The sequence below is a fragment of the Chionomys nivalis genome, chromosome 3 (genome assembly GCF_950005125.1).
Source record: "Chionomys nivalis chromosome 3, mChiNiv1.1, whole genome shotgun sequence".
Taxonomy (NCBI): domain Eukaryota; kingdom Metazoa; phylum Chordata; class Mammalia; order Rodentia; family Cricetidae; genus Chionomys; species Chionomys nivalis.
Genome location: NC_080088.1, coordinates 93350188 through 93377407, shown reverse-complemented (window position 1 = coordinate 93377407; position 27220 = coordinate 93350188). Strand labels below are relative to the sequence as shown.

At 53.6% G+C, this 27220-nt stretch overlaps 1 protein-coding gene and 1 non-coding gene across 5 annotated transcripts in view; one reads left to right on the top strand and one right to left on the bottom strand.

Moving 5' to 3' along the window:
- Elfn1 (extracellular leucine rich repeat and fibronectin type III domain containing 1) overlaps positions 1 to 26825 on the top strand; it is a 64538-nt gene extending 37713 nt beyond the window's left edge. For 3 of the 4 annotated variants that reach the window (XM_057763443.1, XM_057763446.1, XM_057763444.1), the window contains exon 2: positions 23558 to 26825. In XM_057763443.1, coding sequence (XP_057619426.1) covers positions 23830 to 26319 — 2490 coding nt within the window. In that variant the 5' untranslated portion in view covers positions 23558 to 23829 and the 3' untranslated portion in view covers positions 26320 to 26825. Of the gene's footprint in view, positions 1 to 19822; positions 19936 to 23557 lie in introns of those variants that run through there. The other variant, XM_057763445.1, reaches the window with a different exon arrangement.
- Positions 9015 to 9120, bottom strand: LOC130872355 (U6 spliceosomal RNA). Its single transcript, XR_009056954.1, has one exon. It is a non-coding gene; the product is annotated as a U6 spliceosomal RNA (small nuclear RNA).
- Positions 26826 to 27220: the final 395 nt, after the last annotated feature.

The following is a 27220-nucleotide window of genomic DNA, read 5'->3' as shown; positions in this document are numbered from 1 at the left end:
TGGATGCATGGATGGATGAATGGATGGATGCATGGATGGATGGACGGATGGACAGATGAACGGATGGATGGACGGATGGATGGATGAATGGATGAATGCATGGATGGATGTATGGACGGATGAATGGATGGATGGACCGAATGGATGGATGGATGGATGCATGGATGCATGGATGGATGGGTGGATGGATGGGTGGATGGATGCATGGATGGATGGACAAACGGATGGATGGATGGATGCATGGGTGGATGGATGGATGCATGGATGGATGGTCGGATGCATGCATGGATGGATGGATGGACGGACGGATGGACGGACGGACGGATGGATGGATGGATGGACGGACGGATGAATGGATGGATGGACGGATGGATGGACGGACGGACGGACGGATGGATGGATGGATGAATGGATGGACTGGTGAATGGATGGATGCACGGACGAATGAATGGATGGATGGACGAATGAATGGCTGGATGGCTGGATTGATGGATGGATAGATGAATGAATGCATGAATGGATGAATGAACAAGTGAATGAATACATGTATGAACTATTGAGCGCACAATGCATAAATGAGGTGATCTGGGTACTTGTAGAGCCCCATTAGTGACCACCTTCCCCAAGACTGGTTAGTTCAGCAACAGGGCTGCCCTTGAGCCAAGATTTCATTCTCCTGACTTAGTTTCCTCAATTCATGGTCCCTGACTAGTTCCAAGCAGCCTGTGCCCTGGGGATAGAAGGAAGAGTTGCTAGGGGTGGTGGTGGTCTTTGCATGGTCAGTCTCTCATGAAGATGGAGGCAGAGCCAGACATTGGATAGATACAGGCCTTGCTCATGCAGTCCCATGTAGAAGCTCTGTCCCTTTTTAACAGACAGAAGCCACAGGGAATGGCGTAGGACTGCAAGAGGCAGCCAGGAGCTGGCAGGTGCTGACACCACAGATATAGGTTGGACCCTGGTGGAAAATGGGATGAGGCTTCTGCCATTAGCAAATGCTTCTGGTACTACCCAGGTGCTGTTTTGAACATAATTCCACCTATAGGTGGTAGAGGCTGGACAAGATCATTAGATGTGCCCTCTTGGAACAACAGGGCTTGGATTCCTCCTTTCTGGGCTCTATGCCAGTCTGTTAGTTTTCTGCCTTGTCCAGTGTTGCAGGGATGTAATACCACACGTTACCAATAGGAGGTGCTGTTGAGACCTAAGGCTGTTCTCCTTTGGGTGGGGGTTTTTCTCCAAAGGCTGCTTGCCTGCTGCATTTGAGCTTTGAAGAAGTCTACTTTTTGAGTTACCAAACTATAGTAGGAAAGCATTTGGAAATTTGTGAGGTGCTCTCCTGTGTCACACGGGGTTGAGATAGGCCATATGGTGCCTTTCTCTGCTGGAGGTCAGAGGGCCACCAGACCTCTCAGGAAGGTGGCCCAGGAGGCCTCTTGGAGGAGGAGTCAGGGATGATGGTGCCTTCATAGAGCCTGGGATTCAGGAAGGCAGACAGCCGACACCCGGTCTCTGCTGTGCCACACAGAGAGAGGAGGGGGCAGATGCAGAACAACACAGATCCCGAGACCCCCTGACACGGTGAGTAGGACCCACATGGAGGAGTGAGCATGGATGATCGCCATAAAACTGGGCAGGTTTGGCTGCACTGACCTCAGGGCATCGGCACAGCCACGAGTACGAAGAGCCTGGCCTCACCCCGGGCCACGCCTCTTCTCGCGGGATCACTCCCATTCCCTCCCAACTGTTCTGCCTTTGGAGTTGTCGCCACTGGGCTTTGGGGAAGTCCTTTTCCATCCCCAACCTTCAAAATCTATACAGGGCTTCCTGGGCCTCTCTAGTGAGGCGAGTATTTGTGAGACGCCTGGGTTCTTAGGGGAAAGTAGCCGATGGAGAAACAGAGAAGCAGAGTGCTTGCACTAAGCACACAGCACCCATACCTGGAGATATGCCCACCCCTGCCCTTCTAAGGGTTTCCTTTAGGCCCATCCCCTTTCCTTCCCTCTTCTTGTGCCCCAGGCTTGACATTTCAAATATTAAAATGCATCCTTCTGGACCTGGCAGACACAGGCCCTGAATGAGTGTTTGTTGACTGAATGGAGGATGGTACGGTTCCCAGACAACTACCTGGAAAGGCAGGTGGCAGAGCAGATGGCCTCCAGGCTCCTGCAGGTCTGAAGGAGGCGCACATATGCTCCACTGGGCTTCCTCAGGAACCCAGGGGCGGGGCATTGTTTCTCAGTTGCTGGCACTGAGTTATAATCTGGAGGAGTTCAGGATGGAACTGAGGGACTCCTGCACACTAGGTCAGCATGCTACCCCTGAGCCACACCCCAGCCCCTCACGGGGGGATTCTAGGCAGGTGCTCTACCATTGAGCCACACCCCAGCCCCTCACTGGGGATTCTAGGCAGGTGTTCTACCACTGAGCCACACCCCACTCACCTCACTGGGGGATTCTAGGCAGGGGCTCTACCACTGAGCCACACCCCACTCCCCTCACTGGGGGATTCTAGGCAGGGGCTCTACCACTGAGCCACACCCCACTCCCCTCACTGGGGGATTCTAGGCAGGGGCTCTACTACTGAGCCACACCCCACTCCCCTCACTGGGGGATTCTAGGCAGGGGCTCTACCACTGAGCCATGCCTCTTTTCTCCAAGATCCCTTACACCTAGTTGTTCTAGGCTCTGCCACTTTTTTTTAACCTTCCCCATTCCTGCCTTTCTCTTGTTCCTAGTACAGGGACTCCATCCCTAGAAGCCTCTTTCCTGGAAGTCACTATTAAGAGTTCAGAAAGGCCCCTCCGTGTTATGTAGTCCTTGGCAGGATTCCGTGTCCATGAGCAGGGACTAAGCTTGTCTGATGGCTGTGGTGATGGCTGTGGTTAGAACACCCTGGAGCTGGTGTGGTGAAGCCCAGACCCTCTGTGAAGGATCCTCCCCCTCCTCTGCCTCTCCGCCATTGTCTGAGAAATGGACCCAGTGTCTGTTATCCAGGTAGCATCTGCTGACTTGTCCCAGAGCCAGTGATCCTGCCTTCCATCCCTAAGCTGCAGAAGCCCAGCTTGCTGTGCTCCGCTGTTCTCCAGCACAAAACTGTTTATGTGCCCCAGGGCGACAGGGGTTGACAGCAGCCACGTTGGCCTGTTGAGTCGCTGTCTAGGGAAGGGCTGGAGACCATGTAGCAAACAACTCCAGCTAATTAGTGAAAGGTCAGGCGGCTCCTGGAGTCCCTGCTTTTGAAGTCTTCTCACAGGCGGGTAGGGCGGCTTGAAGAAGGCTGGGGTGACCCGACTCCTGTCCCCACCAAGCCCCAAATTGTCCAACCAATGACTCTGAGACTGGCTTTCTAGAAACTCCCTGGAGCAATGGGGCTGGACAGGCCCCTGGGCGTCAGGGCTACGTTCCCAGAGGGCAGCAGACGGCTGTGACCTTCATGGCCTTGCCCTGGACTTTCCCCCAGGTGATTCAACAATCCGAGGGCAGTGCAATGGGCTCAGACACCCCACCAGTGTGCCCCTCACGGGCCCCACCTCTCCTACCATGACACCCTTTACAGCTTCTCTCTAAATCAATCCGCCTTTTAAAAACTTAAATACATTTATATAAAGGGAAGTTTTACAGCACAACACAAATGGAAAACAGGTCTCCCCGGCCATAAATAGAATTCATAATCATAAAAATAAATTCAATGGAAAGAAAACAATGTTATTAAATTCTCATTGGGTGCTGTAGCCCCAGGGAGGCTCAGAGCCCAAAGCTTGCTATTGCTTTATTAAAGGGAGAGAGAGAGAGAGAGAGAAAGAGAGAGAGAGAGAGAGAGAGAGAGAGAGAGAGAGAGAGAGAGAGAGAGAGAGAGAGGAGATTAAGACCTAGAAGTCCTGGCTTGAGACTTTCCACCTAAGAGTTGGAAGCATTTGCAGGGAATCTGAATTGGTAGCCACTCCCTAGTAAAACAGTTCGGCGTTCTTTTATGCTGTGCCAGTTAGAATGTGTAAAACAAAGACCCACACTGTAGGGCTGAACCCCACAGAGGACTCCTCTTTCTTATGTGAAGAGCATGGTGATGGGGCACCATCCTGAAAACTCAGTCTTTCCAGTTTCTGTTCTGTCATCATGAGCATTTGTCCCTGTGGTCTTAAGACGGCTGCTGTACCTCCAGCGATTGCTTCTGTGTTTCAGGCAGGAAAGAAGGAGAGTCTAAGAGAGGCAAAGGAATCTTGTAGATACATCTGTTTCTTATTGCCAGGAAGGGAGCTGAGTTCACTCACCTGCCGGCCAGGATAAGTTTGCCAATGTACATGAACTAACTGCCCTAACCCATATTTCCCAATGGCTGTGCCCCTGTTCCCTGCATCACCCCCACCATCCCCGAATGCCTCTGGGCATCACTGTGAGTTGTGACAGAGCTGCAGGGGAGGGGCAGGCATGATGATGAAGGATAGGGGACTGGAGTATCTGCCTAGTGACCTGAGTGGCATCAGGCTGAGGACACAGAACCAGAGGCTGTCGTCAGAGCCGTGGTGTGGAGAGCATCCTGCAGAAGGGAGCGTTTGCTTGGTGCCTTCTGCTTGAGCCTCCTGTCAGGCTGCCCGAGTGACTCACAGTGCCGTGGCTCTGAGGACACATACAGAGAAGAGCTGGCCTCTGCCCAGACTCCAGCACGGATGTCCGTCTCTCTGGTCCAGCAATCTACTTGCTGCGACGAGATCATAGGCGTTCCATGGCTGCTTGGTTTTCAAACACCCAGTAGGGCTGCAGCTCCAGGCTGACTGCACTCAGTGGAGGCTGTGGGGAGCCTGAGGCTCAGCTTCCGAGGTGCGGTCCATGGGTGTGTAATCGCCGGAGCTTGTGGATGAGCCGGACAGGTTCACCAGGGTGGGCCATGGAGGGAGGCGGTGAGAGGAGGGACCAGGTGTGGCAGAAACAAGCTGAAGAGTAGGGATGTGTTCCCATCTCTCCATCCTCCTCCCTCCAGACACCTCCATGCTCCTGCTGAGCCCCTCCCCAGTAACTGGATCCCCTAAGAAAGAAGGTTTCCCTCTGCATTGAGATGACGGAATGAACCAAAACTCAGTAAATAAGAAATATTTGTGTCCTACACATAAGGGCTCAGGGGTTGGTGGCCAGGGCAGGTAGGGGCAGGCATCTCCTGCTGTGATTTCTTTGTCTGGGTAGTGGCTTTAGCTCCTTCCACTGCATCTGCATCCTAGCTGGATACACACACACAAATACACACACGCATACACATAAACACACACTCTCTCTCTCACACACACACATACACACGCATATACACAACACACACATTCACACATACATACACAGACACACACAGACACACATACGCTCACACACACATACACAGACACAGAGACACACACACACCTTGCTGGAGTCTGTTCTCTCCCACTCAGGTCGTCAGACGTGGCAGCAATTCCCTTTGCCTCCTGATCCATCTTACTAGCCCTCGAGTTTAAAAGATATGATGAGAATAGAAGCTGGCTGCCAACCAGAATTCTTGGACATAGATTCTCCATGGATGTCCTGGATCTTGGGACCTAGTAGAAGCAAGCAGGCACACGAGCACCTTAGGAGCCTGCACAGCATCATTTCCAAGGCTCTCTGTGGCCCCTTCCAGGAAGCCCTCTCTTGCTAGGAGTTCCCAAACAAGAATAAACCAATATTCTTAGGAAAGAAAGGGCACCGGAGAGAGGGTTGCATCCACTGTCCACACAGCACGTTAGACCAGGAGGTCCATTAATCATCGCATAGGATGCGGGGCCAGCTAGGGAGGGTTCTGCTCATGCTCTGGTTGAGGTTCCAAAACCTTAGGCAACATTCAAGTTAATGAGAGAGGCTCAGCAAATAAAATGCTTGCTGTGCAAGCAAAGGGACTGAGTTCGAATTCTACCCCTATTAAATGCAGTGGTGCGGGTCTATACTCCCTGCGCTCCTACGGGGAGATGGGAGGCAGAGACAGAAGGCTGCCAAGAAGCTCATGGGCCAGCTAGCCTGGCGTGTTCAGGGACGAAAAAGACACCCTTGCCTTGAACAAGGTGGAAGGCAAGAACTGACACCTGAAGTTGTCCTCTGACCCCAACACGTGTGTGATGGCACACATGTTCTCTCCCTCACACATGTGACTATGCACATATTTGTGCATGAACATACACACACACAGACAAATAATAATAAAGCTAAGGACAGCCACTTGAGAGTTCTAGAAAAGTCTGAGTTCTGACTCTCTGCTCTATCACCTGCCCAAGCCACCAACATCTCCAAGTCTTGGGGACAGAACAAGGGGAAAACCACTTGCCAAGGAGGAGCTGTCTCCAGGCCCCATGCCATTAGAAAGAGTTAGAAAACACCCTAGGGAGGGGCCGAGACTTCAGTTTTACTGTTTCTATCCTGATCTGACTGTGCATCTCTAGGGAAGTGCCTTACCCTCTCTGGACTGAAACCAGTGATTGCAGAAGCTGAGGTGGGCAGGTGGCTTCTGGGTGGCTGGAAGAAATGTGTGACACCTGGGGGAAGCTGAAAGGGGTGTGCAGCCTCCTGGGACCCATGGTTCTGCTGTGCTGTGCTGTGCTGTGCTGTGTGGCTGGCTCCAACCCTTGGCAGCTGATGGAGTTTGTATTTATGGAGACAAAGAGATGGACCAAGCTCCTGTCTCCTGCTGCCCAGAGCCCCTGCAATGACTTGGCATCTCAGCCTGGTCCTCAGAATGAGGGAAAACCGCTTTTTCTCTCCTTAGCCAGAGCTGGAGACAGATAGACAGACAGACAGACAGACAGACAGACAGACAGACAGACGGACACCTGATCCCCACTCCCTACCCAACTAAGCAGGACCCCACGAACCAGTGTTTGAACCCTGAGGGCAGCCTGTCCTTGTCTTTGCACACCTCTGTGGACGGGGAACTCAGTCCGACACCACAGGTAGCTCCTTTTCAAAACGTTTTAAAATTTATTATAAAATATTCAAGACATCTCAAATATTTAAGGAATCCCTAATAAATATTTCACTAATTATAAAATATTTACTATGACCAAAGGTATAAAGAATAGCACAGTTGGAGATCCCTCCCAGGTGGCTTCTCACACTCCAGAGGCTTCCCGTGCACAGTAGCGGGTTCCGTCCCTCTCTGTTCTGCTTGCCTTTTGACTTTGGATTCTGCTGAAGTCCTCAGAACAGAATTTGCTATTGTAACATCTGGAAAGGGACACAGCAGGGGTTCCCTATGTAGCTCAGGCTGGCCTCAAACTTGTAATCCCCCTGCCTCGGCCTCCCGAGTGCTAGAATTGTAGGTGTTATTCTCAGTCATTGTAGATTTTAGTCATTTCTCTGTATGGCATGCGTGAATGAGGGTGGAGGCCAGTGACCGTCCCATGCCTTCCTCTGTCTCTTCGCTGAACCTGAAACTCACTGACTTGCCTGGACTCTCTGGCCAGTGAGTGCAGGGTGGGGGGTACTTATCTCCGCCTCCTCCACCCCCCAGGACTTTATGGATGAGTTCTGAGGTGTCTGAACTGGATTCTCATGCATGTGTGGTACTTTACCCGCTAAGCCGTCTCCCAGCAGCCCCCGAGCTGGGAACCTTCCCCATAGCCACTGGGTCAATGAAGAAGGCCACATCGAGTCCTTTCCCTCTTCCTTAATTTTGTGATTCTTTATCCTCATGCACTTTTACATTTACTTTTTTCTCTCTCTCTTTTGGGTATTTATTGATACAAGAAAAAAAAAGATTTCACTTAATTTCATAGTGGAATCTAAAGGTATTGTTTGACTAATGATTCCACTTGATTTTTGTGTCTAACTGATTAAATGCCAAAATCAAAAATTTAATAATAAAATTTTTACCAACACTATTTCTATTATTTTCATATCTTCCTGTCTCTTTTCAAGTCCATCACTGATAAAGGCTTCCTGAACCAAGCTGTCCCTTCCTGGCATCGTCTGCATAAATACGCCGGACGCGCTAAACCTTCCCTGATTTGTCCTTTCAGAGGCCCTTACCCCGTCCAGCTTCTTTTTCATTTTTTCTTCATCATTTTTAAATTTTACATAGCAACCACAGGTTCCCCACCCCGCCTCCCCTCCACCCTCCCCATCCACTCCTCTGTCTCCGGTCAGATGGGGTAAGACCTCCCACGGGAATCAACAAAGCATGGCATATCAAGTTGAGGCAGGACCAAGCTTTTCACCCTGCATCAAGGCCGAACAAGGCACCCCACCATAGGGAGTAGGCTCCAAAGAGCCAGCCCATGCTTCCAGGACAGGTTCTGGTCCCACTGCCAGGGGCCCCACAGAAAACCAAGCTACACACTGTCACCCAGATGCAGAGGGCCTAGGTCAGTCCCATGTTGGCTCCCTAGCTGTCTGTCCAGAGTCGGTGAGCTCCCACAAGCTCAGGTCCGCTGTCTCTGTGGGTTTCCCCATCATGATCCTGACCCTCCCCTCAGCTCCTTCCCCCCACCCCCATCCCTGGCTTGGTCATATCATCCCTCCATCTTCTCTTCAACTGGACTCCTGGAGCTCGGCCCAGGGCCTGGTTTAGGATCTCTGCATCTGCTTCCACCAGTTACTGGATGAAGGCTCCATGATAGCAATCAGGGCAGTCACCAGTCTGATCACAGGGGAAAGCCGGTTCAGGCACCACCCCCTCCATCATTGCTCGGAGCCTTAGCTGGGGTCCTTCCTGTGGATTCCTGGGAGTTTCCCTGGCACCAAGTTTCTCCCCAGCCCCACAATGATTCCCCGCTATCAGGATAACGCCTTCATTACTCTCCCCCCTCCCGTCCCCATCTCGACCGTCCTGATCTTTTGCACTCCCATCTCCCCAACCCCTTCGCTCTACTCCCCCACCCTGCCCCCAGTTTACTCAGGACATCTCATCTATTTCCTCTTCCCCGGGAAATTCATGCATCCCTCTTAAGGTCCTCCTTGTTACCCAGCCTCTCCGAGCTGAGATGCAACCTGGTTACCCTTTGCTTTACATCTAGTGTCCACTAAAAAATACGGAATGCTTCATGAATTTGCACGTCATGCAAATGCAAGGGGCCATACTAATCTTCTCTGTATCATTCCAATTGTAGTATATGCGCTGCCGAAGCGAGCAGTTCTACACTTGTACTTACCCAAACCTGGTGAAGGACACTGCTGCCGAACTTTGACCCGAGGGACAGCACAGCAGGTGTTTTCAGTTCTTTTTCATCGCCGTATAATGTTCCACAGTATGCGTGCCCTGTGATGCCGTCACCCGACACTCTGTGGACTCTTGAGTCCCTGTCTGGCCGGCAGGAACAATCCTGCTGTGTATATCTTCCAGCACTTCTTCCACCTTCATCAGGGATTAGACCCAGTTCATCCTTGAAAGTAGTCACGGCAGGAACTCAAGCAGGACAGGAACCTGGAGGCAGGAGCTGATGCAGAGGCCATGGAGGAGTGCTGCTTACTGGCTTGCTCCTCATGGCTTGCTCAGTCTGCTCTCTTATAGAACCCAGGGCCAGCAGCCCAGGGGAGGCACCCCCCACAATGGCTGGACCCTCCACCATCAATCACTAATTAAGACAATGCCCTACAGGCTTGCCTGCAGCCCGATCTTATGGAGGCATTTTCTCTACTGAGGCTCCTTCCTTTCCAACCACTCTACCTTGTGTTAAGTTGATATCTAACTGGCCAGCACACGGAGCATCGCCGCCTCTATTCTGCTCTGTATATCTCTCTGACATCGACCAAGCTTGCCTTTTGCAAGTTTGTCTTCTGTCTTTCTGTTCCCTGTGGTGACGCGGAGCCACATAAGGTCTTGAGCCACAACTTCTACTGGAAGGAAGTTCTGGATCTTACTGTAGGATCTTCAAACTTGTCACAGTGTGGCTGGCGAGGACACAACACATAGACTGCCCTGAGACTCATCAGATCCAGGAGAGTTCAAGCTGGAATCTGGGAGGCTGCCCAGGGTCTTCCAGAGTAGAGGTGGGAAGTGGCACTGCCCAGCCCTCTGAGGTAGGTGCAGGACACCTGCCTGGTGTTGGCAGAAAGAACGGGATAGTGGCCTCAGAGGAAGACTGGCAGCTTTAAATCCTCCTCTGCCGGCCCTGAGATCCCAGCAGCAGTGTGGGTCTTCTGTGGAGAGCAGAAAGATGGCTGTGTGTGTGTGTGTGTGTGTGTGTGTGTGTGTGTGTGTGTGTGTGAAGAAAGGCCAGGGGCCTCTGGCTAGGAAATGCGTGGCCTAGAAGCTGCTGCCTGTGGGTGGCAGGTGACACACATGGACTCAGAGACGCGGGCAGATAGGCAGGGAGCCAAGGGCCAGGATTAAACCCCCAAGGGCTTCATCAGGAAGCCAGCCTGGTGTGACCCTGGGGCTGTGCTCACAACCCCAGTTGGGTGACTTCCAGGCCCAACTTTGATAGCAAAGATGGAAGGTTCCCAGCTGCCAGCCGGGCTGCCGAGCTCCTACTGCGAGACAGGAGGCAGACGTGTGTGCGCGGCGTGCGGCGTGCAGCGATGGTTAGGCTTGGGCACAGCGCTCGGAGTCAGGAACCAGGGCTGCATGCTTGCTCATGAAGTCACATGCGCATACACACTGGCCCTGGCAGTTCTCAGGATAGAAAGTTCTGGACTTTCAACTCTCATCTCTGTCCTGACTGTCCTAGGCTGTGGCCTCTCCATCCCATGAGACTGAATGAGATAGACTTTTATTCTGGTGGGGAGATCTCCTTAGGCTCTGACATTGCTAGAAGCTGTGTAACTCGGCTAGGCTTAACTTTCGTTCTTTCCAGTGGAAGAGGCTGAAGGGAGCTGATGGCTCTCAAGGGTTCACAGTGGCCAGGGATCGTTCTAGGGATGACCTCAGAGTTTTCGCCAGCCCCCTCCCACCCCCTCACCCCCGGAAAGCTCCTATCCCCACTCTCTAACTCTAAATTCTTCCACCTGCCTGAGGACTCCCGTCTCATCTTTCTTCAGCTTCCCTAGTAAAAACCTCTTACCTGTTGGTTGGAGAAGCCAGAGCTCCAGGGACCCTGATCTCTGAGCCCCAGGTCCTAGAAGGAAGCTGTGTTCTTAAGGAGTACATGTGGCCTGAGCAAGACGCACTCACCTGTGATCTCCACATCCCGCCTTCCCAACCCACGTGGGGGACCGGGTGGCGCTCCACCCCTCCACCCCTGCTTTGGACCCTCTGCACTGGTCCCCTTCTCATCGCTCCACCACCACTGTTTGCCCTGCACTCTGACGCAGCTCTCTGGTCTCTGCACCCTCCTGCCCTGCACCATTCTCTGCGTTATTTGTTGCTTTTGGTTTATTTGTTTTTCAGCCTTGGAGAGCTGTATGACTTCATAGGAAGCCATGCCCTGCTCTAGCTAGGTGCATTCTGTATTCCTCCGGCAAACCACCACACCTGTCTTCTTCCACCGGCTCCCCTCCTGAACCTCAGCCATCTTCCCTCTTTCCCTCCCATCCCCCACTCCCACCACAAGCTATAGTGACTAGGAGCCCGTGATGCGGTGGTGTGAATTCACCGGGTGGGTGGCTCTCTTAGGAGGTCCCTTCATTGTCTCTATTTTTTAAGAAAGGAGACAGAAGTCAGAATGACTGAGCACTTTCTCCCTAGGGAGCTGAAGGCCCGCAGCTGCTCACCCTCTGCCCTGTGCAGGACCACACTGTACTGACATTCCCCCATGCCATGCATGGCCATAGAAACCCTCAATACTAGTTGTCACGGTGGCCTTGCTCACACTTCATAGCTGGCCACCTGTCAGAGAAGTGAAATGAGGGTTGGAGGTGTTCAGGAGCATCCTTGGGGCTGGGCAGCTGGGCCCCTGGGTGAGGAAGTGTGAGGACCTGAATTCAGGTCCCCAGGACTCATATAAAAAGCTGGGTGCAGAGGCACATCTTGTAATCCCAGTGCTGAGGAGGCTGAGACAGGAGGATCCCCACGGCACTCGGGTCGGCCAGCCTCCCCTATCTGGCTAGTGAGAGACTCTCTCCAAAAATAAGGTTGACAGAGTAATGCTGGCCTAGGTTACCTCTAGCCTACCCCACCACACACACACACACACACACACACACACACACACACACACACAAAGGAGGAGAAGTGGTGGTTTTCAGGGAAGCCTATGGATGGCAGGTGTCCCAGTCAGGAGGAAAAAAAGGCTCAATAGCTTCAGGGTCCTGGCTTGTGCCCATAGTGTTGCCTGAAGTCCCTGCGGCAGCCTCCACCTCAGCATGAGAATCATGAGACCCCTCAGCATGGCTCTGAGGACTGGGGACCCCCTCAGCATGGCTCTGAGGACTGGGGACCCCCCTCAGCATGGCTCTGAGGACTGGGGACTCCCCTCAGCATGGCTCTGAGGACTGGGGACCCCCCTCAGCATGGCTCTGAGGACTGGGGACCCCCCTCAGCATGGCTCTGAGGACTGGGGACCCTCTCAGCATGGCTCTGAGGACTGGGGACTCCCCTCAGCAGATAGCAGACTGGGAAGGAAATTGGAGGATGGAGCCACCACCTGCCCTGTTCCTGGCGTGTGATGTGCAGACTCCTGGGCTGCTGTTGCTGGGTAACAAGTGGTCCAGCAGCTGTTCCACTTCGAGGTTTGTGAGTCAAAGTCTCAGGGAAGGGATTGTTGGCACTGCTGGCTCTGCTCAGCCTTGGTGCTTTGCCCCCATCTAGGCACTGAGGAGGCCTTGGCCTCCACCCCCTACTTCCCACATAGCATGCACACCCACAGCGGTACGGCATGGAAGGCACTTTCAGGACATGCTGGACCCGCTGCAGGTTGATTCCAGTTGAGTTAGCTAGCTCTGTGGTGGCCTGAGAAGCCGTAAGCTGGCCTGGGTTCAGGGATGCCAAGGTAGAGACATCCTAGCAACCACAGGAGGTGACATTGCTGCTGTACTTCATAAATCGCCCTTGCTGGGAGTTCTGACGCTCAACATGGTGTCTGTTTATCTGTCCGTTAGGAGGGATGAGCCATGGGCTTCTGTTTATTCTTGTATATCTGCAGTACCCTCGGTGTGTGTTGCAGAATTCCACATGTCCATGCGATGTCCTTGAGCCTTGCCCTGTGGGTCCTGGAGAGGGCCACAGGGAGTGGCCCCCACCAAACCAAACCTCACTATTTGAGGGTTATCTCCACAAAGGTCCCCACAACCCCCCTAACTGCTCTTGCATCTGCCAAGAAAGGTTCCTTTTGAGTTCCTAATGTGTTCTCAGAGATCACCCTGTCTCCTGCCCTTCTGTGGGTTGACTCTAAATGGTGCTGGTCTACGTTAGGGATGCTCACCCACACAGCCCCACAGAAAGAACCAAAATCTCTGAGAGTGGGGGGTTCCCCTCCAAGAACATCAGAGGCTGAGCCCACGACCACCTGGGGGGTGTAGGAAAGGCCACACACTCCCAAAGTGGCAAAGACACCCCAGAAATGAACCCCCCCACACTATCCTTGCCCATGGATGCCATCCAAATCACCTTGGAAAGACAAGAGCAGACACAGTCGCGGGTCTGAAGACTATCAGAGAGATGATCCGCCTCGATTATACAGGATTCATACAAAGAATTTGGAGACGGCCTCGAGCTAGAGCAATCTATTAATAAAATATATAATACCAATCAGCCAGCCAGCACACCGTGTTAATAAATGACAAAGGGCGTTTGACCAAGCTCCAGTGCCAACTTCTGGCTTTAAAGTAACAGCTAAAAATAGGTCTGAGGAAGCACTTTGCTATCAGAGTAGAGCATCTGCCCCAGCCAAGACTGTTCTAAATGATGGCATTAAGAAAAAATCATTCCTGTTCAAAAACTTTTATTAGAAAAAAAGACAGCACCTTTCTCTTTGTGCTGTGATGGTAGACATAGCAATAAGACAAGAAAGCGAAATGAACGGCCATCTCTAGGAAAAATTGTAATTATTTGCCATTCGCGTGATTTGAGACCCAAGAGAAGCAACCGAAAAAAATAATTTAATATATGAATTTAATATGAAGGTACACAGCCAGAGAGAAAACACATAACGCAGATCAATAACTTTCATTTGCGCTAAAGAACAAGTGATCCGAACAAGTAATGAAATAATTGGTCCCCTGCTTGAGATGGGCACAGTAAAACAGCAGCACTGGAGCCCCAAGGAATTTCTAGAAAATTTGACAAGAAAAATTTAGGATCATTACAAAGAGCTCGGTAATGTCTTCCTGGGGGACAGGAAGACAAAATAACGATGCGAAGAGGCTTGCTGGAACGTTCCCTGGAAGTCACTCCAGAATTAATTCACAGTCGGCACTGGGTGGCCACAGTGGGAAAGCAATAGAGACCTGCCCTGAAGGTTCGTCTGGAAGAAGATTCAGAACCGGGTGGGGTGGACTCCAGTGTCCAGGAGATAGAAGCAGGAAGAGTGAGAGTTTCAGGCCAGCCTGGGCTACACGGGGAGCCTTTGTCTCAAAACAACTATTCCCTCCCCCAAAAAGGAATATCCAAAAAGATAAAGAACTGGGCCTAGGGGTGTGGCTCAGTCAGCCGAGGGCTTGCCTAGTATGTAGGAAGCCCTGGCTCCTGTCTTCAGTACCACATAAATGGGGTGTGTGGGGCATGCCCGCAATCCCAGCATCTGGGAGGTGAAGGCAGGAGGATCAGAAGCTGAAGGTTATCCTTGGCTACATAGGAGCTTGAGGCCAACCTGCGCTGCATGAGATCCTGTCCAAAAAAAAAAAAAAAAAAAAAAAAAAAAGCAGAATTAAGAAATCAGGATATATGAACAATTTAGTTACAACGTTTGTCTTCCTAAATATGAAGGACAGAGGTGACCAGTGACAGAAAGTGTGCAGTTTGGTGAAAGAAGAGAGAGGCAGGGAGTGTCCTGGGGGATGGTCTCCTGAGGCCACCTTCTGCTTTAGCTGTGGGTGCATTTCTTATCACTGTGTGTGTGTGTGTGTGTGTGGTGTTGGTAACACAAGTGTAGCCCAGAGGCCACCCGCAGGCGTCATTCTTAGGTACCATCTACCTTGATTTTTGAGACAGGATCTCTCACTGGCCTGGAGCTCACCAAGTAGGTAAGGCTGACTGGTCAACCAGCCCCCGGGATGGCCTTGGCTTTGCCTCCTTGGCTCAGGGATCACAAGCAAGAGCTACCAGGCCTGGCATTTCATGTGGGTTCTGGGGTAGAATCCAGGCCTCTTGCTCTCTGCACAGCGAGCCCTGTGCTGACTAAGACATCTCCCCAACGCTGGTGGGCTCATTTATGATGCCAGAGAGAGGTCCTGGACGGCACTTGCGAGCCATGCAGAGCTGTGGAGGGAGGAAGAGAGGGCGAGATCGGAGAATCAGAAATCAACCAGAAGAAATAGATTAATCAATACATCTTGTCAAGACCATTTGCTGCTACTTAGGAGGGGGATGGAGTCAATTCCCATCCCTTTTCCATTCAGAGGAAGCATCCCATGTGGCGTGAACATTAAATACGAGACATCAAGTCACACAAGTGTAAGGCGGTGTCCTCTCTGAGGGCGAGCCACTGTCCCCACTCTGCAGAACTGTGGGAGCCAGGACAGGAGTCTCAAACCCAAGGATCTGGTGACAACGAACCTCCTGTTTCAGCCTCCTGGGAGCTGGGAATGACAGTTGCGAAGCACACCCAGCTAGAGGAGCCTCCTTGGTGGCTGACCATCATTCCCTGGTGCCTGTTGGGGCGGACATGGTGTGGCCTCTGGGAGATGCCTGGTGACTATGGGAGCCTCCTAGGGGACAGGGCATGCTGGTGATGGCAGTAGTAGACTCTGTTCCACAGTCTAGAAGCAGGTCGAGTCCCAGGGAGGAGGAAAGCCTCCATTCCATTCACCTCCTCAGAACTCGCAGCGTGGACAAATGGAATGTGGGCAGCCACGGGTACGAGTGAGTGGTGGGTGTGGGCCCTTTCCCTTCCCACCCTCTCACTCTGTCAGGAGGTCATAGACTCATATCTGGTGGAGGTGTGTCCCACAGAGGGGCCCCTGGAGGCCCAGACACACACTGGTTCCAGTCACACGTGTCTCAAGGCCAATACCCTCAGAAGAGATTTTGTGTTTTTCTTAATTTCCCTAATTAATGTAACGTTGAAGGATTAATTGTGTGTGTGGTCCTGAGTGTGTGCAAAGGCCCACATCCGGTGTCTTCCTCAGCCATCCCACATTATTTTTGAGACAGGGTCTCTTGTGAACCTGATGCTCTCTGATTCAGCTGGACTACGTGGCCAGCGAGCCCCGTGGATCCTCCATCTCCACCTTTCCCCTCTCCAGCACTGGGATTCAAGGCATGCACCACGAGGTCTGGCTTTGATGTGGGACCCAGGATCGAATCCAGGCCCTCGAGCTCACACAGACACACCTTGCCCATTGATGTGCTAGTTCCCAGGTAATTGTAAAATCTGAGGGCTGGTGGCTCATTTACAACCTCAACTCAAAAATAGTGCGCCCCCCCCCGCCAAATCTTTAGTACTATGGAAAATGAGTGTAGATCCGACAGCCAAGGTGCCGGTGTCGTGAGGGTTGGCCTGACCCGCTGAGTAGTTTGTGGTTGGTCGCTGTGTCTGTACCCAGTGAGATCTTGCCTATGTCGTCCCCAGGGGAGCCAGCCAGTCCTTGCCTTCCCACCAGGCTGATATCAACCCCCCAAATAGGGTCAGAGTCCCCGAGGTCAAGAGAATCTGAAAGGGGCTTTCTGGAACTCGGGGGCTCTCGGCGGTCAGCATAGTGGTAGGATGAGAACAGCAGACCTCAAAACAACTGGAGAGATTCAGGTCAGACTAAAGATAGAACCTCCTGGCTGCTGGAGTTATGGGGTGTGATGGGACACCCAGACCCATGCTTGCCTTTAAACGGGGCTCTCTGTCTGATGATGGGGAGTGTGGCAGAGTTCCTGGAGAGGGTCACACATTGTCTGTCATCTTCAGGGACCAGTCTGGCATCCTCCTCCGAAGATGCCTGCCAGCGGCTGAGCGGGGAGCCTTTGCGGACTGATTTCTCCCTCCAATGGTGCAATACATCATCTTTTTTAATTTAAAAAGATGCCCGGTGGAAGCTTAAGAGACCATTAAGTGTTTGGGTCCCTAATTAACTTCAGAGCAGCCTGGAGCAGCGAGGGAGGGGGGAGGGCCACAGGGAGTGATCTGGGGGCCCCAGCTCTGGTTGGGAAGGAAACCGCAGACCAGACCCTCCCCCCTCCTGCATCTCTGGGCCCGAGCCTCGCGGGGGAGGCTGGATGCTTTGTGAATCTGGCTCCAGCTCCACGGTCCCCTCTGGAACTCTGGAGTGAATCAGGAGACTGTTCATCTTCAAACTGCCTGCTGAATTCTCTTGCTGTTTCCTGGCTGACTTTCTCTTTCTGATCCCCCCTCTTTCTCTCTCTCCCTCCCTCCCCTCTTCCTCTTTCCACATACTCAGGTCATCACTGATGATGGTTTTGGTATCTAGTAGATGCTCAGTTAATGCAGATTGTGTGTGTGTGTGTGTGTGTGTGTGTGTGTAGAGTTGTTCTGGCCGCATGCTTGCAGAGTATTTTCTTTTCTGAGTAGATGGATCGAGACCCCAGTGTTCTTCTACAAAGTCATCTGGTGTTGGACAGTCTCCCTGTCCCTTCAGCCCTCCTTGGTGACCTCTGAGTTCTCACAGGGAGGGGTGTGGTGTGGACAAGGGTATTCTCTAGCATCCATTTCTCTGGCCAGCTGGAGGACAAAGTCAGGTCCAGTCAAGGTCCAGGGCATGCCAGGCCTGACCCTGTGGCCAGTTCCCAAGGAGCCAGGCTGCTGATTCAGCCATCCTGCAGTCCTGGTCATGCTGAGCTTGAATGGGGGGCAGGGGTGTGTGTACTGGGAGAGCAGGTAAGATCCAGACAACCTAAGTGGGTGATGAGGAAACCCTGAAAACTGGTGGGGGTCCCTGGAGCCTTTCCTGTGTGGAGCCGGGGATACACACATGCTCTGTCCACCCAGGCTGTTTTACAAAATCTCTCTTCTGTCTCTTTAGATCAAAGAGGGTCTAGAACAAAGAGGACAACCCGTACAAAGTTCTAGAAACTTTAAATAACCAGAAGCATGCTTCTGTACCGTCAACCTAGGAGGCAGAGCCAAGCTCATCTCTACTTGACGGAGTAGGAAGCCGAATGAAGCTCAGAGAGGGTCAGTAACTTTCCCAAGGTCACCCAGCCAGCGCTTGGCCAAACCAACCTTAGCACCCCAACCTGAGCTCCGCAGCAAGGAAACAGGCTAGCCCTGGTGTGCTCTTGGCCAGGCCGGGTCCGTGCAGCCTCAGCCTCCCAGGCCTGTCCATCATAGCCCGGCAGGCTCTGCCGCAGAGCACTGGACAGTTCTGGCTGGAGCCCTGCAGCAGCGGCGGGCAGACGGGCGTTAGCAGTAAACATGATCTATTGGCAAAACATTGGAATGGTGAAAAGTTACCGATCGATAGCTCTCTACCCAGCTCTCTGCGTCCCGCCCTGGCCCTCAGCCTGTGCTGCCCCTGGGGGGTGCAGGAGGGGAAGGGAAGTCCACTTCGTCAGCAGAAGCCTTGGCTCAGCTCCAGCTCTGCCCCGGCCGCTCTTCCTGCTCTATGATCGAGAACAGAGCCGTATTTTTAGACACATGTGATCAGTCCCACTCGGACGCCATGATTATGTAAATCTGACTATAAGAAGTTTAAAAGCCGAGAATGCCGCGCGTTACTTCATCACCAGGGACGAGGCCGCGGGGTTGGAATGACAACGCAAGTTCATTGTCTCTGGGGTGCCCTGGGCTACAGAGGTCCTCCGTGAGCACCCACGGGTGTGTGTGTGTACAAAGAGTCATCACCAGACACAAGGCCCTGGCCCTCTCACTATAGGAAGAATCCTTGCAGATACCCAACGAATCTCAGGTGGGGAAACTGAGGCCTGAAGTTGAACACAGAAGGCCTGGGCAGCGCAGGCTTGATTCCCCAGCCTCAGCTCCTCTGGCCTCAGGCCACCTATTCTAAGAAGAGAGAAGTGGGAAGCAGAGAGGGGAAGAAGTGGATGGGAACAAGTCCGGCCCCTCCCTTGTCACCTTGGACCTCCCCCCCTCACACCTTGCCCCAACAGCCACCCACTATAGCCTGGCACTGCCTACTCCCCTCTGTCCTGGGACACCCTCACAGCCCCTGGGGAGGAATGGCTCTGATCACATGACTGTGCACCCTCGCCTCCTCCTGTCTGCCTGACAGACGGACGGACTCCTACCCAGCCACTAAGACCATTGTCTGATGCCCTGCCCACCAGCCTGTGGCCCAGCTGCGTCTCTCTCCAGCACTCTTCTCTCCTGCCAGACTGTGTGTCCCTCTGTATATGGTCCTTTGAGGGACCTTTGCTGTTCTTAACCGCCACACCTAGCGACCCCCTGCTGTGGGGGACAGCATTGCAAGGAGCAGGGTGGGACCGGAAGTTGTCTTGCTGCCCAGTCCTTTTAGTCTACAAGTCAGCTGCCTAATGAAAGCCTATTAGGAAAACCACTAAAACCACTCTGTTCATTCCTAGGATCTCTTTGAATGCTTCTTTGGCCTGTGATAGGTCTTTCCTCCCTCCCTCCCTCCCTCCCTCCCTCCCTCCCTCCCTCCCTCCCTCCCTCCCTCCTTCCCTCCCTCCCTTCCTCCCTCCCTCCCTCCTTCCCTCTTCTTCCATCCTTCTGTGTGTGTTCATGTGAGTGCAGATGTGTATGTGTGCATGTAAGCACATGCATATGTACCAACCCATGGAGGTCAAAGGTCAACCTCAGGTACCATTCACTTTTTTTTTTTTTTTTTTTGAAGCAGGATAACCTTGGCCTGGAGCTCACTGAGGCTGTCTGGCCCCTGAGCCCCAGGGATCTTCCTGTCGCCCCCTCCCCAGCACTGTGACTACAACACTTAGCTTTTCATATGAGTTAAGGGGATCTGAATCCAGACCCTCCTGTTCATACGGTGAGTGTTACCAACTGAGCCATCTCCCCCTGTGGCATTTCTTTTAGTGACTAGTTGACTCCCTCGGGGACCTTCTGCCATTGCATCCGGGCCAGGTGGCCTAGCCCTCAGCTCCCAGCATGGCTTCAAAGCCTTTCCGTGGTGCAAGGCTCCTCCCTCTGGCATCTCAGGGGTCAGAGCTGTCAACTGGTCCCAGTGAGCTGAGCCAGGACCCGGGTTTGGTCCCTACTCATTGTAAATGGAATCCATCCTTCAAACTAGGCCTGAGAGCTCCTGGTTGGCTCACCTATCACACACATCATCTGCAAACTAGGAAATGTCAGGGTGGTGGAGACCCACTGGGATTCAACGAAGTGGAGGTGTCAGGGGATAGCGCTGGGCAGTCCAGCTGAGGGTCAGCCACAGGGCCACTTGAGAACCCAACTTCAGAGACAGGATGGGGGTACCTGCGCCAACGGTTACCATGGTGTGAGCAAGACAAGAAGCCAGGAACTGGTGGCCCAGAGGTCACCTGTGACAATGACAGGAGGCATCACTCTCTTAGATCCAAGGTGGAAACAGCTGGAAAAAGATACAGTCCCAAGGCAGAGGGAAACATGGGTCACCTAGTGAGGAAGTTTACTGTGGAGGGCAGGCAGAGGTGAACAAGGAAGGAGGCAGGTTGAGTGTGTTGCTTATTACCGTGGAAAATTCTAGAAGGATTGGCTGCACTTCTGACACTGGGCATCCACACCTGGGCGGGGGAACCCTGACACAGAATGTGGCCCACTTAAGGACGTGTGTTCTAGATGGGCCTGGTGCTGGGCCTGGACTCCCTCTTGCAGGGTCTAGGCACTGCCTTCCACCCTGGGGTCTGTGGGTCGATGAGTGAACTGCTAAGCACAGAGTGAGAGGAGAAAAGAGGGGATGAGAAGGGATTGCAGGGTGAGGTGAGGACCAGGGGAGTGAGTGAATTATGGAATGAGGGAAAGGCTGGCGGGAGAGCTCGGGTTGGAGGTGGGACACCATCCTGGGCCATCAGTACCAATACCCATCAAGGCAATTTGACCCGTTCCCTTGATAACTACTCCCCGGAGTGACTCCATGACCTCAATACTCCGGGATGGCATTTGCCCTGGCTCCCACCTAATTCTGCACCTGTGACTCTGGACATAGGCCTCTCAGCCTGTCCTTGACCTAGACGGAAAGAGGCCTAGGCCGATTCACTGTGCGACCCAGGATGGATCTTACTTTTTGGATCTCAGTTTCCTCGATCTGAAAAGCAAAGTATGGAAGGAGAATTTGGGAACCCACAAGGCTGAGGTTGTGGGCTTCCCTGTGAGGCAGAGGCTATGTGAGAGGTGGGTCTGTCTTTCCATGCTTGAGGTGCCGCTGGCCATGGTGGAGGGGACAGGTACTGGAGATCCCTGCATGGTTGACAAACCTAGGTGTGGGCTGGCAGAAGGCTGGGGGTGGGGAGGGGACAGAGGACTACATGGCTGGAGTCAGGGGCCCTTGAACTCAGCATGCCCACTGCCATACTGGAACAGGGTGAGACGGAGTAGGGACTGTTGCCCACACTGTGAGTCAGAGTACGAACAAGGTAAGGGGGGACAAAAGAGCACCTTGGGGTCCCCACACAGCCTGTCCCATGTGTCTAGGTGAGCATGTGCATGCAAACCCATGCCTAGGACAACACAGGAGTGCAAATGCCCATACACACACCTGCAGCTGTGTGCGTAGGAGGCCGACAGACCGCAGGAGACACCATGGCGCCTCTTTGGGCCTGTAATCCTGCTTAACTCGACTTTCAGTTATTTTGAGCAAGAGATTACAGCTGATTAAGATCTCTCACCAGGCACTACCCCTCCTGGAGGCCAGGAGAGAAAGGCTCTGCCCACCCGGGCCCGTGTCCTCACGACCAACTCCACTGGCCTTTCTCTGGCTCGAGCTCTCCCGTGGTTGCCGGGCTCCGAGGCATGGTGGATAAATTGTGCCACCAGTGTGCACTTGACATCGGATGAGGAGCCTAAGGGAATTCCCAGGCCCTCTGGCTAAGGATCATGCCACCCCAAAGGCCCTACGTCTGCTCACCGACTCCAGTGCACAAGGTCTAAGCAGAAACCAGGCTGCTGAACCGCAAGGCAGGGTCTGGGTTCCTCTGGATTTCCAGTCTATTCTGTTCATCTTTCTCCATTAGAAATGGATTCTCTTGGGAGCCAGGTCCCATTTATGAAGTTTGCAAAGAGGAAAGAAATATATATATATTTCTCCTCATTTTAGTCGCCTCGGTGCAGCCTAGTTGCCGCTGTCAATATTGGTGAAATACACTCAGCTGGCTGCTGGCCAGGCCACTGAGAGGTGACAAAGGCAGCTGTAAATCCCTATATTAACAAGCGAATACCCATTTCTCCATCCTGCAGGTGGGCAGAAGGGGGCCAGAGAATAAAGGACTCCAGTTGTCCCGTGAGGCATCCTCCCATCACCCCACAGTTCTGTTCACATGCACTCTGGGCTCTGGGGGTTGGGGGGAGGCACAGTCCTGGTCCTGGGGGGGCATGGGGTAGAGGAGGCTGCTTGTCTGCAAACTTGGGGTGGGAGATGGAGGAAGGTGGGCCTGGTCCTGGGAAGTGGAGGATGCCATTGTTAAGCTGGAGAGGACTTTTTTTTTTTTTAAATTAAAGAGGTTGTTTTACATTTCTTTATTAATTGTGTGTATGAGGGGAGCAATTTGCAGGAGTTGAATATCTTTTTCCACCATGTGGGTCCTGAGGATTGAACTCAGGTCGTCAGGCTTGGCAGTCATCACACTGGTTTGCTGAGCCATCTCAGTCTCCCTCAATCCCAGGAGGACTTCTTTGCAAAGTGGGCTGCCCCTCCTCCATTGCCACGAGGGGGACAGCTTCAAGTCCTGGGTGCTCTGTGGGTAGCTGGCCTCAGAAATCAGCCAGCTGATTCGCTTGGAAAAACTGAGGCCTAGAAGGGTTGGCTTGCCGGGTCATGTGGTGGGGGCGGTCACTTGGAGCTCTACTAGTGATGAGCCCTGGGTGTGCTGGACCACTCTGCTGCCTCCTAGAGGGCAGAAGGAGAACTGATCTGCCTCAGGCTGGGGACATTGGCTGAGTGTTCGGCACCCCCTGCAGGCAGCTCTGAAGGTGTTGTGACTGGCCCTTCTTGGGGAGAAGTGACATCCAAGAACTCCATCCAGGTGGTAGGCACAGTGCCAATGAGTCAATGAGATGGATGTCCTGCCTCAGCCAGCCCTGCCACTCATGGCCTGATGAACTCTGAGTCCTTTCTCTAGGCTGTTACCCTGCGGACTTGAGGTTATACCCGGTGAACTGTATCGTCCCTCAAGATACCTCTGAGCTGGTCACGCTGGGGACATCGTGTCCACCTTGCACATGTTTGCCTTGGTGACCCCAGACTCTCTCATCCAGTCCCATGACCTAAGACAAGTATCAGGGTTTCTGTTTTACAGAAGACATGGGTGGATGGCTTGGCTGAATTCTTCAGTCACCCACTGACCTTGGACATGAGGGGTGTGTGTGTGTGTGTGTGTGTGTGTGTGTGTGTGTGTGTGAGAGAGAGAGAGAGAGAGAGAGAGAGAGAGAGACTTACTCTCTTTTCTCTTGTCTTGCAGCAGAGAGTACTTCAGGCACAGGAGCTGGGAGAAGCCACCAGGACACACAGGCCCATGGGAAAGCAGGCCGTGGTCACCTCAGGATCGGGGAGGACGACGCGAGGCAGTGGGCAGTGAGGGAGCCATCCTCCCTCCCAGGACTTGCGCCATGCAGCTTGGGACAGGACATCTCTGACAGTGCAGGCAGTGACCCATCCCACCCCTAAATCCCCCGCGGGGGGTGGGGCACTGCCCAGCCCTCCACCCTGTCCCCACAGGCAGAGTGTCCCGAGATGGCTGGGCACGGGTGGGGCGCACCCTGGGTGCTTGTGGCGGCTGCCACGTTACTGCACGCAGGCGGGCTGGCCCAAGGCGACTGCTGGCTGATCGAGGGTGACAAGGGCTTTGTGTGGCTGGCCATCTGCAGCCAGAACCAACCGCCCTATGAGGCCATCCCCCAACAGATCAACAACACCATCGTGGACCTGCGGCTCAATGAGAACCGCATCCGCAGCGTGCACTATGCCTCCCTGAGCCGCTTTGGGAACCTCACATACCTCAACCTCACCAAGAATGAGATTGGCTACATCGAGGACGGGGCCTTCTCAGGCCAGTTCAACCTCCAGGTGCTGCAGCTGGGGTACAACCGGCTGCGCAACCTTACGGAGGGCATGCTGCGGGGCCTGAGCAAGCTCGAGTATCTGTACCTGCAGGCCAATCTCATCGAGGTGGTGATGGCTAGCGCCTTCTGGGAGTGTCCCAACATCATGAACATAGACCTCTCCATGAACCGCATCCAGCAGCTGGGCAGTGGCACCTTCGCGGGCCTGGCCAAGCTCTCAGTGTGCGAAATTTACAGTAACCCTTTCTACTGCTCTTGTGAGCTGCTGGGCTTCCTGCGTTGGCTGGCCGCCTTCACCAATGCCACACAGACCCACGACCGGGTACAGTGTGAGTCGCCTCCTGTCTACGCCGGCTACTTCCTGCTGGGTCAGGGCCGCCATGGTCACCAGCGTAGCATACTCAGCAAACTGCAGTCTGTGTGCACCGAGGACTCCTACACAGCTGAGGTGCTTGGTCCACCTCGCCCGGTGCCAGGCCGATCACAGCCGGGCCATTCACCACCGCCACCTCCCCCGGAGCCCAGCGATGTGCCCTGTCCCGATGATGAGTGCTTCTCTGGTGACGGCACCACGCCACTGGTGGTCCTGACGACTCTGGCCACTCAGATGGAGGCTCGTCCCTCTATGAAGGTTAAGCAGCTGACCCAAAACTCGGCCACCATCATGGTGCAGTTGCCGAGCCCGTTCAACCGCATGTACACACTGGAGCAGTACAACAACAGCAAATCATTCACCGTGTCCAAGCTGACCCAGCCTCAGGAGGAGATTCGCCTGACCAATCTCTACACCCTCACCAACTACACATACTGCGTGGTCTCCACCAGCTCTGGCACCCATCACAACCATACCTGCCTTACCATCTGCCTGCCCAAGCCGCCCAGCCCCCCTGGCCCTGTGCCCAGCCCCTCCACCGCCACTCACTACATCATGACCATCCTCGGCTGCCTCTTCGGCATGGTGCTGGTTCTGGGCGCTGTTTACTACTGCCTGCGCAAGCGGAGGCGACAGGAGGAGAAACATAAGAAGGCGGTGGCGGCGGCAGCTGGCAGCCTGAAAAAGACCATTATCGAGCTGAAGTATGGGCCTGAGATCGAGGCACCTGGGCTAGCCCCGCTGACCCAGGGCCCTCTGCTTGGCTCTGAGGCTGTGTCTCGAATACCCTACCTGCCAGCCACCACCAGTGACGTGGAGCAGTACAAGCTAGTGGAGAGTAGTGAGACCCCCAAAGCCACCAAGGGGAACTACATTGAAGTACGCACAGGGGAGCCGCCAGAACGCAGAAGCTGTGAGCTGAGCCGGCCTGGCACAGAAAACCAGAGCTCAGTGGCAGAAATCTCCACCATTGCCAAGGAGGTGGACAGAGTCAACCAGATCATTAACAACTGCATTGACGCTCTCAAGTCTGAGTCCACGTCCTTTCAGGGCGCCAAATCGGGGGCCGTGTCTGTGGCTGAGCCACCGCTGGTACTGCTGTCCGAGCCTCTGGCTAGCAAGCACAGCTTCCTGTCCCCTGTCTACAAAGATGCCTTTGGCCATGGTGGCCTGCAGCGGCACCACAGTGTGGAGGCTGCACCCGGGCCCCCCAGGGCCAGCAGTTCATCCAGCGGTTCTGCGCGGAGCCCTCGCACCTTCCGGGCTGAGGCCACCGGCACACATAAGGCCCCAGCCACTGAGACCAAGTACATTGAAAAAAGCTCACCTGTGCCCGAGACCATCCTCACTGTGACACCCGCGGCCACTGTGCTGCGGGCCGAGGCCGATAAGAGTCGCCAGTATGGCGAGCATCGGCACTCATACCCTGGCTCCCACCCTGCTGAGCCACCTGCTCCGCCGCCACCTCCACCCACTCATGAAGGGCTCGGAGGCCGCAAGGCATCTATCCTGGAGCCTCTGACACGGCCACGACCCCGAGACCTCGTCTACTCGCAGCTGTCCCCGCAGTACCACAACCTGAGCTATTCATCCAGCCCCGAGTATACCTGCAGGGCGTCCCCAAGCATCTGGGAGCGCCTCAGACTGAGCCGTAGGAGGCACAAGGATGATGCAGAATTCATGGCGGCTGGCCACGCCCTGCGCAAGAAGGTCCAGTTTGCCAAAGATGAGGACCTGCATGACATCCTAGACTACTGGAAAGGCGTGTCCGCCCAGCACAAGTCCTGAATCTCCCTCCATCCCTCAGCAGGGCCCAAGGCAACCCTGTCCTGTCCTCTCCGAAACTCGTGATGCTCAGTGGACCAAAAAGGATAGATCATCCGCAGCAGCTATCCCTGACTGAGACTCAACACTAAGCCCAACATAAGTGCACAACAAGGGGCTGCTGGGCTCAGCGCCTGGCCTGCAGGGACAGCTTGAGGAGGCCGCAGGTGGCCACAACAGTAGATATACTAACTTTCATGTAAACTGTACTGTGCCTGCTGCCTGGTGCAAGCAAGCAAGCCACACACACATACACACATACACACGCACACACACACGCACACACCACACGCATGCAAACATGCACAAACACACATATATACACACGCGCATGCACACACTCACATGCACATGCATACACACACACACACACACACACACACGGGACTTCGGAAAACTGTGTCTTATGGGTGGGGGCGGGGGAGGGGAATTTTTTCCATCTTTTTCCTGTTCTGAGTCTTCTCTTCCTTTTCTCTCTTTCTTCTCTCTTTCCTCTTTCTTTCCTTCCTTTTTAAAAAAATATATATATAAAAGTGAAATTCTTAAAAAAAAAAAACCTAAATCACCTATCGTGGGGGGGGGGTGACCAAGTGTGGCCAGCTTCATGGCACCCCCTAAATATGATCTTCCAGTCTGTGGAGTGCAGGGGGGTGGAGCTGAGGCAGATGGGCCGCCTGACTTTGGCAGCATCCTGAGGCTGTGGGACTCCAGGGGGGAGATGGAGACTGTGTCTAGGGACAGGATGGGGTGGCAAGAGGGGTGCAGGCTGGGAAGCATTGTGAAACAGGTGTGTCCCCCCCAACCCCGGCTCCATCTTTATTGTACACTGTAGCTGTTCTATTGTACAGAAAAAGAATCTATATTT